This window comes from Schistocerca piceifrons, chromosome 8 (assembly GCF_021461385.2).
Source record: "Schistocerca piceifrons isolate TAMUIC-IGC-003096 chromosome 8, iqSchPice1.1, whole genome shotgun sequence".
In the NCBI taxonomy this organism is placed as follows: domain Eukaryota; kingdom Metazoa; phylum Arthropoda; class Insecta; order Orthoptera; family Acrididae; genus Schistocerca; species Schistocerca piceifrons.
The window spans coordinates 203,774,157-203,787,114 of record NC_060145.1 but is presented as its reverse complement, the minus strand read 5'-3'; the positions used below and the strand labels follow the sequence as shown (position 1 = coordinate 203,787,114).

Genomic DNA, 12,958 nt, shown 5'->3' with positions numbered 1-12,958 from the left:
CCTATGAACTTATGCAAGTTATTCATATGGACCTCTTCAGTTTCAGAAGTTCACTGCGTGAAAATTACCAGATAGATAGAAAAATGACACAGATCAGTAAGTAGAGCCGACAGGCAATACGCTGAACAGATTTCCAAAGCGGACTAGTAGGATGTTGTTGAATATGTAAGATATCTGAATAAACTTAATTTGCAAACTTATTGATCACCGAAAATAATTTATATGAATTAAAATTTAGGGTATCCTACTTTACACTGTTTTCCCTTACGTACCGTTTCACTGCCTGCGAACTGTTCGCCGCATAACAAATTGTGTACATAGTGAGCACGGATGCAGTGATTTACCTAGCTCTGGCGAACATCTGTTCCTTATCCCGTTTTCTCTCCTTATCCGTGGCTCAGTGGCAGACTGTTTGAGCGTTTCGACTATAAAACAACAACCTGCACAATTAGTCAATAATTCTCTACACTCCAATGTATTTCTTAGGATTTTTTGTTTCCATTTTCTTTCCTCTATGGAGTGTAAGTTTCCATTACCTCCACTACAATAGTAACAGATCTTGTTAATTCCACCAGTTGTCGCTAAATGTTTATTAGTTCTCTTATAAATTCTGTCTATATTTGTTAATCATTTACGTCTTAGTTGCGATATAGCCATGTATTTGCACAATACGGAGCGTCAACTTTCTGGGAAAAGAAAGAATTCGTCCTGTTTCCATTCTAGACAACACTACTCTGCGCTATAATTGCTCTTCGACTTTGTTGAGGCACTGAAACAGACAATACGTGTGGAAAGATAAGAGCAAAAGTTCTCCCAGTCTTCATTGTACTACACTGTTTGTGCATATCAGGGACGTGAAAATTATTTTCTTAAAGTTAATTCCGTTTCTGCGGTCATGTCCTTTTACCACATCGATACTTTGACATAAAATAGTCGTGTTTGGGTAACATGGCTCATTGCCAGGACCCTTTCAGAATACTGAAAAGCACAAAACTTTACAAGACAAAAAGTAATAGTCAGTACAGAAACATTGGGTATTCTCACAGTCAGAGAGACGAAAGCAATTTATTCTTTCTTAATTGTTTTCAGTAGAACACATCGCTGAAGAGAAAGGTATCATATCTAGTTCAATCAGTATGAACCTGATTGAAAGCTGTACTTATCTTTCCAGAAATAAAGATATAACACAGCATAAATTCTGATGTCAGTTGTATTTTATACCTACTGTCGTTGGACTATGTGACATTATCTTGCAAGAAGGGAGAATATAACCAGACGTGTACCGATTCTTTCGTCCTAAAATACAAACTGTGTCCACGAGGACTAGTCTACATTCTGCTCTTGATATTCTTTCATGTTCAGTAGTTAAGTACTCAATATATACTAAAAATACGCTGGTCTACTGTTAAGGAGTAAACTTGACAGGAATGCAAAACTCAAGAAGACCCTCTAACATCCGATGAATACATCCTCTCTGTGAACGTCGATAGCAAAGATCAGGTTAACGGGAAACGAGTGAATGAGAAACTTCGCACCAGATGTCTAAATGGGTAATAAGCTCGCAGATGTCAGATGATCTGAGAGGCTGTTGGTAAGTTCCAGTCCAAGTCTAAAACGCAGCTACAAGACTCCGTTTTTCGTTTACTAGACATGTAAAATTGACATCAAACCATGCCCATCGCCTGCTTTTAGCGGCTGTACTGTGTTTTTTTTTTTTTTTTTCTACCCTGATCAGATCTCTAAATACCAAATATGTCCAAAGTATATGGTAGTCCTTATCACATGTTCTGCCACTTATTTTCCGTAGTTTTTTCCTGTACATAACCCAGGAATGCCGAATGAGCTAATAATAGATGTCTTTGTACACCCTCCACCATTCCTTCTACTGTACTTATGAAAGACATGAATAAATTACCTTCTATGTGTATTCGATATAAAGCTTTATCAGTCTATAATTTTCCTGGAAACATCTAACGAGAAGCAAAGACGTTTCGTTTCTCTTGGTCCGGTACTCACCTGCACCGTGACATTGTTGGCTGCCCAGCAATAAAGAAACACGTGAGCGCACGGAATCGGAAGGAAGGACGCACACTTAAAGACAGCGCTGAAGTCCTCGCTCTGCAACAAGATTGCTTTATCACTAAAGCTTACAGTCCTACGTGATACGAATACCGACGAGGAATAATTTAAGACTTATACTCGAAAATAAAACCTTCACTGAAGTTGAAAAGGAGGGGAAAACAGATGCCGAACAGGCGTTAGATTCTAACAGTCTGTCAACGTTGAAGTCGATCGAACCTCAAGAAAAAACCAGACATAATAATGCGAGTGAAACATGCAGCGACCTTTTCATAAAAAGAAACATCCATTTTGTGTTTGAACCCGTTGTCCTTGGGTAGCCTCTGTGACCAGTAACCAAAACTCTTTCGGTCCCGTTTTAATTACCAGTCAGTGCTTCAGATGTAAAAAAAATCGTCATTAGTGGTGGCCCAACACTTTGGGTATGAGAAGTCACCTTCTTTCTACCAGCAATGAGGACGGAGGGGAAGACAAAGCTTTAGGGTAACCTATTGGTATCGAAGTCAGAAACTGCCCCTAAAAAAGGCGAAGAATCTGCAATGATGAACGACACGAATAAGCCGAAGGCAATGGAGACCTCGGCGTTAAAGATAGGTAACATGTATCCGCAAGATACGTAGCCCGTAATTGGAAACATGTCATGATAATCTCTCTTTGACAAAGACGCTGGATTAGTCCCAATTTGGGTACATGGGAGGGGACAGGCAAGGAGGAGGAAACCGTGGAAGGGTGACACTCTACACGTGGGAACATGGAGTATCAGAACTGCGACATGAAACGAAGCTAGAAAATCGAGAGAGAGAAACGCAAAGGTTCTGTACATGCATTTTCTGGATCAGTTAAGTGAGATGGAGGACCTGCTCGTATAGCGTAACGTGCAACACTGTAACTTGTGAGAGAGTGTGGTAAGCAAAACACGGATCGAATTCGCGCGGATGATCAGTGACCACAAATTGGTTTACCGGTCACACTGTCTGTTGATTTCAGACACTCTCCCACGGAAAAAGATGGGGCGGTCTTCAAAAATCGACCTCAAAAAATATGATAAACGGTCAAAACACAATAAGATTAAAAAGCGGTGGTCGTGGAAGGTGGACAAAAAATACAACATATTACAATGTCAAATACGATGTGGAATAACGATGGCTTTCGGAACAACTTCCAGTCATCTCGGGAGAGATAAACATAGGTCTTGTATGAATTTCAAGGGAATCTTACTATATTAAATTGGAATCCATCGAATACTGGTCAGCCACAGCGACCGTTGAATAATCAAATTTAAAGAAGGACAGCAGACAGTCTTCAAAATCCAGAATTTATTGCAAAATGGTTCAAATGGCTCTGAGCACTATGGGACTCAACTGCTGAGGTCATTAGTCCCCTAGAACTTAGAACTAGTTAAACCTAACTAACCTAAGGACATCACAAACATCCATGCCCGAGGCAGGATTCGAACCTGCGACCGTAGCGGTCTTGCGGTTCCAGACTGCAGCGCCTTTAACCGCACGGTCACTTCGGCCGGCAGAATTTATTGCAAATTTAGATTTCAGCCATAACACAGTCATCATCGACGTATTACCAGAAGAATCACACAGGCTCAAACATGTCAGAGCATTAACTTTTGACAGTTAATACTATCAGTTACATGACAGAATAAAGCATTACTGTTAGCGTTAACTGTCACAAGATGATGTTATAACATGTTTGTGCCTGTGTGAGTTCTAATAATGCACCTATGATGACTATGTTGCAGTCGGAATGTAGATCTGCCATAAATTACGGACTGGCTGCAATCCTTCTTCACATCGGAATATTTTATTATTCTTCTAGCTAGCTAGTAGCAAGTTGAGGCAAGGATGATGGAAATGCGCAGAGGTAGCGCAACTAAGGCTCCAAAGTAGGCCACAGAGGTTCAGTGATATTGAAACTTGGTGACTGGTGCCCGGGACAAATGTGACAGTTCATCCCTGTGCTCGCAAAATCAGTCCTGTACGATATGAGTAGTGTAAATTAGGGTCCGCTCGCCTTGGAATAATGCATCACCATTGCGGAACAAACACTGTACAATAGGGTTGTCCCGATCAGCCAGACTTGGCACTCAATACTTGATAGTAACGTCTGCCGAGTAACCATGGTGGCCATGGAATACCACGATATTGGTTCCCAGATCATCACCGGACCCCCGTCATGTTTTACCGTTGGGACGTCATCTTGGCCAGAAGTTGGACACTGTGGATCAAGGCTCATCCCATCAAATGGCATTCTTCCACTTGTTACGTACAAAAGTTATTTGGTGTACGTTACTGGCAAACCCGTCGCATCAACACGTTACAGAAATAATTTAAAAAACAAATTCATAGACAAAAATAATATTGCTACTGTAAAATATTCTGTTACATCTATTAATTTCTGTGTATGTACTGCTATAGAAAAGCGCCAGAGGCGTAAAGGACGCCGCTAGTACCGTTATGATGAATGTTCCAGCCAAAGAGCGTGATGAGCGGCAAAGATCGTATTTAATGCTACAGCTGGCCGCTGTTTATAGTCACGATGGCACACAACAAAAACCTGAAATTAATAAAAGTGCTAATAACGTTGTTCGTTTATTCGTTCTCAATGGTTCCTCAGTGGTTTTGGTGATTGAAATAGTACAGTTTTGAATGGGAAACGGTTTGGGTAAGACGGAGACAGATTAGCTGGGCGTGTTTGAACTCGTAATTGGTAGGAGTAAGTCAGCAAGGGTGTTGAACGTTCACAGAATGTCGTTATGATAGAGATAATCTGTGCAAATATTGTGAAGAGTAGCATTGGTTCCGAACGTAAGGTTGTGTTGTTCACATTCGAATCGATATTAAACGACAGGTGAGATCTTGCCAGCCCATTAGTAATTTGAGGATGTAACGAAATAACTGAATCCTTCGGAATTTCATGGTAAACCGGCTTTAGGTTAACGAATTAATTCTTGTTTCAGGATTTGTCTTGATAGAATTATCACTCGTATTTGGTTTGGTGTTCCGACATATTGGAACAGTGGTCTGCCCTGAACAGCCATTGTGAAAAGTGGTACCTGACTGAATTGTGGGGATCTTCTTTGGGGAAAATGCAGTGAGTGCACAGTGACAGCTCATTTTCATTTAATAATAGAGGTCTGCGCTATTCATTACGGTTGCGGAACTACAGATTCACAATACAGCATATCTGGCCTGAAATTTACACCATAATATATCAGGCACTTAAAAAAAAACAAAGAACCCGTTTTTTAACAAGGAATAAAATCCAAAGTTACAGATTTAGTCTTTTTACCCAGTAAGGCATTAAAACGACAATTCCGCGTAAGCAGTGAAAAGTGATCGTAACAGGAGAAGAAAAATATTTAAAGGTGTATGAGGAATAGCAACGTGTTGGAATGAAATATTATAAATCTTGTAGTGAAAATAATTTCAAGATAACAATCCAAAAATTTCGTAGAGATTGATTTAGTTCATTTTGCATCAGAATAATATTATATACATTACGAAAGAGAAATCAATAGGAAAGTATAGGAACTATTCCAGTTATGAGAAATAAGTATATTTGGTTTACTAAATACCAATCAGATAAAGAAAAATTGAGATATGTAAGTATTAGTCTACAAGTGATCTTAGTAAATTATTTATGGACGTATAATAAGGGGACTTGCCATGATGTCAGAAGCTTGAAGCCGACGTCCAGCATGTTACAAGGGCCAAACATGAGCGTTTGATGTAAGTGCTTTGATAAAAAAAGTGCCCTTTTGTTTTACTTACAGGTGACTAGTCGTTCTGATTATAGTTTATTTTTATTGGTATCTGGACTCGTTCAAGCGATATTTTCTCTTGTTTACATGAATTTTAGTTGCGCTGTTTACTTTCACTATAGTTGTTGTACGTCTGTAATTTGACTTTAGATTTCCTATCAATACAACTCGAAAAGCTCAGTGGGTGAACAGTCGAGACATAGCACAATACTTTCTAAGCATCTTCTTGAAAAGGCGTAGATGGAAGTGTTGCAGACAGTCCAGACAGTCCAAACTTGTAACAAGAAGTAACTTATGTCAACAGGTGATGCATCACTTTTAATGGATCAAATATGCCTTGAAGACCAGAAAAACAAAACAAAACGAAAAGAGACTTCCTCACAAAGTTATTCACGAAGAAACTCTGGTATTTACTATTGAAAGAACTATTGCGTGGACACGACAGAAATTAAGAACAAGGACCAATTGTAAATAGTAGTATAGTGATGTTTAGAGCTTACTAATTTGGCGGTGCCGGCTTCAAAGCGATATACAGCGTGTTTTTAGACAACCTAACGTTATTACACCATCATGGAAATTGTCACAAGAAGTGTAAATAATGAATTGATGAGTGTGAGGTAAAATGTTTCATTGGTTACTTGTACGCAAAAATGTCAGAATATACTTCCTTGCTTCTAGAAAACGTTACATAAGAAACACAGTTTTAGTTTGTGACGGAAGACTAAATTACGTTCTAGAAGATAGGTTAATTCCCAGCAAAAGACTTTCTCATCAACATCGTTTGGTTGCACTTGACAAGCTACCTGTAGTAATTAACACAAAAGTGTTCCAGAAAATTCATGCACGCCAAGTGTAAAGGTATTTACAAAAAGAAACGATCTATTGTTTGAACTAAAGATGCACATAATTTTATAATAATTTAACAAAAATGTTCACATTACAGAATAAATAAAAACGAAAACCCACTAATGATGGCACAGTGGTGCCGGAACATGTTTGGGTACTGAGACAAAACTGTGTTTTGCGTAACTGGCGGACCTCACATCCAACGAAGATAGTAGTGTTGACAAGTCATCTCAAACCAATATAATTCTATATTTCTAGAGTCATGTAATTAAACTTATGTAGATGCATAAACTAACCGAATAATAACAAAGAATTAGTTGATATTTACTGACTGAAATGATTCACAACCAAAAATGTTTTCTTTTCTTAGATTACAATCAAGCTGTGATACGCTGTCCACTCATGTTGTTATGAGCACATGTCAATGGCCTGCGCAACTACCGTTTGCAGTTTAACCACTGCGACACGTGCAGGAAAACAGTGAGTGAGGTACTTGAACGTACCTCAGAGATGTGGGCCATGCCGACTCCAGAGTCGTGACCAGCTGTGTTACGTTTCTCGGTTGAGATTCCATGGCGCGAACAGCGCGACCGAGATGGTTCCACAGATTCTCGATTGGGTTTATATCCGGGGAGTGGAGCATGGTAAACTCATCCCGATGTTCTTCGAGCCATGCGAGCTGTCTGACAAGTTGCATTGTCCTGCTGGTAGATTCCATCGTGCCGAGGGAAAGCGAACTGCATACACGGGTGAAACAATCCCCCAGAGACAGATACATATTTCTATTGATCCACTGCACCTTCCAGAATGACAAGAGAACACAAGGAAAGCCACGAAAAAGGTTCCCCATACCATAACGCTCTCGCCTCACACCCAGACCCTTCCGACGATTGTTGCTGGGAGTTTTGTGTTCAGACGTTTCACGCCGATGAAGCATTAAGCGTGATTCACTTGAAATTTTCACCTGTCGCCACTCACTGGATGTCAAGCTGAGGTACTGGCGTGGAAGTTCCAGCTTTCGTCGATGAACAGTACTTGGAGTGGGTGCATGAATCAGACACCTGCTTTGGATTTCCATACGTAGCAATATTCCCTGTGGTCCCTTGGTACATCTAGGCGGTCAATTGCTCAACAGTTGCATGGCTCAACAGTTTGATGACTATTCGCCCATACAGACCTATGCAGCGGTCGTTCACTACAGTCATCTATGGCCCGTGATGCAACACGGCTGCACCGGAGCCTGTTTTGGAAAGCGGTGTTTTGCCATAAACGGTTTACTTTAAACACGACGGCACGAAAACAGTTTACGAACAGCCTTTTGGGAAATGCTCTCACCTTTGGTCCGAGAGCCAATTTATCACGCCATTTTGGACGTCACATATATCTCCCGCTTTCCGCAATACGACAACGACAGCACGGTTTCTGAACCCCCCCCCCCCCCCCCCCCCACTCCCCCTCACCCTACCACCGACCCGCTTTATGTATCCTCCACTCCTTGTGTTTCCCCGAGCCCTCTGTGAGTGGTTACTGCACTTTTACGCCGAACATAGGCTGTGATCACGTTAGTGTGACTCGATCGCGTATACGTAGGATGTGCTCACGTTGTAAGATACTCATGAAGGACTAGCTATGTTTAAAGAAGTGTTGTTCTAGCAATCAGTAGCTATTCAACAAACGAGAAAGCCCAAAATATATTGACCACCTACTAACAATCTTCAAAGCATTAGAACTGGAATTACTGATTACATTATCGCTTTAGACGCATTGTTGCGAGATTGTTTCTGCGAGCATTTAGCAATAATCTGCATTGGTAAGAAGGGACGTACTTCGCTTAGTGGTAGAACATGACCCAAACTGAGTGGAAAATGTAAGTCATGTCTTTAATGAACAAGTATTACCAATATTTTTCGGAAACTCTTAACTCGCTCTGTAGTAACACCGTCACACCAATGCTAGGGAATTAAAGTAATAAAAATTTCCACAGGACTGTCTGGCGTATCTTTGAAAGGCATTTCTACTATCGATTATTTGTTTTGTAATTAAATAACGCCACACAAAGATATATATGAAAAACTGGATGATTACGTAATTAATCTTGTACACTAATTAAATCAGCTAGTAAATAACTGAATTCCCTAACTTCTCATACACATCACAAAATCTTAGTGCATGCTGTAATAGACTTACGAATGTTGCTTGAAACAGTCCTAGACATATGACAAGGACACTGAAAGCGAACTGCGTCATGGCGACAGGACTCATTGCGTTCTGCAGATGAGTGACGAAACTGTAACAGAGGAAAATGAAACCGTTGTTTGACTATGAGAGAAATGCTGCTCTCGTTCTTACGTGATAATTAGATATGTAACATACTTTTGTTCGAAGGTAGCTTATATATGAAAAAAATCGCCACAAACTTTAAGATAATACAGACGACTTGGAACGTAGTAGGTTATTGTTATTGAGGCCTCTATTATTTCTGCATATAGTGGTCCCAAAAAACAATTTAGCGGTCAACAGCCCATTCATTATTGGGTTCATATTGGAATGGTAAGGTAATAAATTTTCTGGTTGGTTGTATTAGCACTTATCCTATGCGAATTCTTTGGACCTGAAAAAAAGGAGAGTGCCAGACATACTTGTATTGGTAAGCAAAATCCATTCGAATCAGGAAAAAATGACAGACTATAGTGTAAATTTCCAATGGACTTGGTTCATTCAAGACTAATACGAACGCAGTGGCAGAGGACAAGGGGGGGGGGGGGGAGTAGGGAGGGTGAGGGGGAAAGAAGCAGCAGTTTCGATGCTGGAATGAGCGCATAAATTATCCTCATAGACTTATTGTTTTTATAGGGCCATACGTTCTATAGTGATCTTTTTTAATCCGTTCGCTATGACTCAAAACCCAATTTGCGTTCAAAATAATCCATATTTCATATAAGAGTATCTAACATGTTAAGACGATTCAGGGTGAGCTTTCTGGAAAAACTGTTCCACTGTTTCTCTGTAGGTTATGAACAAAGCAAAAGACAAATTTGGTACCTTACCTTGGTAAGTGAAGATGTATCAAATACACTTACTATTATTGCATGTGAGACACAGATGTATCATACACATCTAAAACCACCTACATTTATTATAGAAAAAAGCACTTGAGGTTGTAAATGGTTCGTAGTTGTACATAATTAGTATACACTCATCAGCTGCATAATAATAAACTATGTGAATTCTCCCCATGATATATTTCCTATATGGACAAAATGTTTAAAATACTAGGATAACAACCAATGATACGAAACAGTTTGAAAAACCTGTAAGTATGTTCCAGTGTGTGTTGTGCTGAGAAGTAATCGTTACGAAAATAATTTACAAGTTTCCTGATTGCTGATTTAATCAACATTGAAATGAGCAAATCAGGTCATTGTGCACGCAAATTCAGCAGTCTGCCAGAGACGGTGTTGCCAAATGTGTTCTTCGTTTGGTTTCCTCATACTGAACAACAAAGTGAAGATCAGATTTGGTATCACCGCCTTTGGCAGGCTGCTCGAATTTGTACGTAAAACGGCCTCATTGGCTGACTTCAGTGCTAATGAAGTTGGAAACGACGCAACATATCGAGATTTTTCTTAAAAAGTGTTTCTTAACCCAACCTACCCCGCAACCTTTTTACAATCGTTTAAGGCTATTTCTGACCATCCTATATATATCAACGCTGTTACAATTTCATTAAATGGAATGTTTATTTTCTTTCAGTTAACGCCATACGAAAGGTCATCATGAGTGCCAATCCGAAATTCGATTCCATCCATTCGAATTTCATTACATATAAAACATGTCAACTTTCACAAATTAAAAAGTTTTTAAGAACAAAAGCCATGATACAAGGTGAATGCGATGTTCAAGGCCTATTTTTGCTTCACCTTGTTGTAAACAATGCATAACAGCAACCACCAGACCATGTCTCCACTTTTAAGAAATTTATCGCCTAATTTTGGGAAACTCTTGTTCGAAAATCTTGATAAACATTGTATCAGTGTACTTTTAAGCTTCTTGTTAAAGAACGGTCGTTTAGGTTAAGGACGTTTTCGTGAAAAACCAAACATGTTCTTCAGTATCTTGACTGATAAAAACGTACGTGTGTGTGACATACAGGAAAACTATCGTTCGCTTGCGTAATTCATTTTTATGCAGGAACCATTTCTGATGGATACAGTCCGTGAAACGATATGGCTTTCAAAAGTATACGAGGGTTGTTCGGAAAGTAAGGAACGATCGGTCGCGAAATGTAAACCACAGAGAAAATCAAAACTGTTTTCTTTGCACATTTGGCTAAATCTTCCAGGTACTTCTGTAAACATTTGTCGGAGCGCTATACCGAATTTCCAACTCCATCGTCATAGAAGGCAGCCGCGTACACTGGTCTATAGCGTGTAGCCTGCGCCCATGTATTGTCTTCGTATCCAGCGTTTCATGTGGACAGAGATGATACTCAGAACGGCCAGTTAGGGCTGTGTTGTGGGTGATCGAACACTTCCCATGGAAAAGGATGCAGGAGCGTCTTCACGGCCCCTGCAGAGTGCGGTTGAGAATTGCCATAAAGAAGGAAGTGCGTGGCAGTTGTGTTAGGTGAGCTGCATTCATTAAGGCGAAGTCTCTCAGCTGGCCCTCCTACTTGGCGGGAGACATTGTTGTTCTAGGCACATTTACTCGCTCACAGGGCGCTCAGAACTGAAAAGACTGTCTTGATGCGATCGATAGGCATACTAGAGACACTGCTTTTCGCCTCGTCGGATTTTCACAGTGGTTTCCATTTCGTGACCGATCGTTCCTCACCTTCCGAATAGCCGCGTATTTTAATCGGACCTACGAATTATAAAGTGTTGCACTACGTACCTAAGAATTTTTTGATGACTTTCAACGCAAAGGCACAAATCATCGTACATTTTATCGCAGAAGCTCCCCGCTGGCCTCTTCTCAAGGTGTGCGGCTTTCTCCTTGTACGCCTCCTTCCTCAAAGCCGCAACACGCCGTGCGAGAATATCGAGCTGCGCGGCCAGCAGGATCATGACCGACGCGAAGAGACAGTCCATGCCGAAGCTCATCTGCGTCATCCACAAGCCAGCCGCGCACTGGGCGAAGTACGAGAGGCCGTACAGGTTCTTGTTGTCGTCCCAGGCGTGCTGGGCGAAGGGCAGGCGCCTCAGCTCCGGGTGAGCGATCAAGGGCATGGGGAACCACACGAAGCACTGCGAGAACATGAAGAGTAACAGCGACAGCGTGAGGCGGAAGGCACGGCCCTGGGAGCTGCGTAAAATGGCCGCCAGAGGCGGCTCCCTGTCGCAGACGTCGCTCTGGACCGACAGCAGCGCGCCCACGCGGCGGGCCAGGGAGTTGTAGTGTCGCCTGTCGTACAGGAAGAACGTCATCTTGATCAAGCCGTTCAAGTTGGAGGCGATTGCCATGAACACTAGCGTCACCTCGTCCATGTCTCCCCAGGCAAAGTAAATGGCCAGCAAGCACTCAATGAAGTTCCAGAGGCCCAAAATGTAACCGTACGCTGTGTATATGTGGAACGCCCAGGACTCGTTCAGTGGCCAGAGGCCGAATAGCCACAGGTGGCGAATGTTGAGCTTCAGTACGGACTCACCACTCTCAGTCCAGGACAGACGCTTTTCCAAGTCGTCTTCCCATCCATGGCCCATGTCAGAGGGAAATATCTATCGAATTCCCAAGAGTCGATACCTTTTGATTAAGTAGCCCTTCGCTACACCAGTCTATATTTTGACACCGGCACGAGCGCTGGAGAATGGAACGGCCTACTGAACGACTCACTAACTCTCTCGTTCTTCGGAAACTGCGTTCAAAGTGGCCCCTATATACATTTGCGCAGCTCTGTGCTGCTAAATATTAAATAATCCGGCAAAGTTTCGATATTTTGTGGATGACTTATTCACGTTGTTTTGAGCGTAGTTATGTCGAAGTTATATAATCTAAAGAAGCGTAAGACATCAGTCAAGATAAATAATGAATACCTCCCGCTGCCCCCACGAAGCGTTAAATAAATAGCTGAAACTGGAAATTTAAAACTGCGCCTCTCTCCTTTGCGTGACTTACTGTGCATCTGTTAGCAGAAAGTAGTCTACAAACACGAAATAAGATAGCTCGACCTTGTTTTAAACGTATTACTGCATTTCCGCACTAAAAAAAATTATCTTTCTAGAAGATAAAATACGCCCGCGAAGGTCGCGTTGAGCTTTT

General features: G+C 41.2%; 1 protein-coding gene across 1 annotated transcript in view; it reads right to left on the bottom strand.

Moving 5' to 3' along the window:
• The window catches only part of LOC124712197 (odorant receptor Or2-like), a 44,789-nt gene extending 32,387 nt beyond the window's left edge, over positions 1-12,402 (bottom strand). The window contains exons 1-3 of the mRNA XM_047242494.1: positions 11,594-12,402; positions 8,888-8,987; positions 2,017-2,118 (exon numbers count right to left, since the gene is read on the bottom strand). Coding sequence (XP_047098450.1) covers positions 2,017-2,118; positions 8,888-8,987; positions 11,594-12,402 — 1,011 coding nt within the window. The remainder of the gene's footprint in view (positions 1-2,016; positions 2,119-8,887; positions 8,988-11,593) is intronic.
• Between the last annotated feature and the right edge of the window lie 556 nt (positions 12,403-12,958).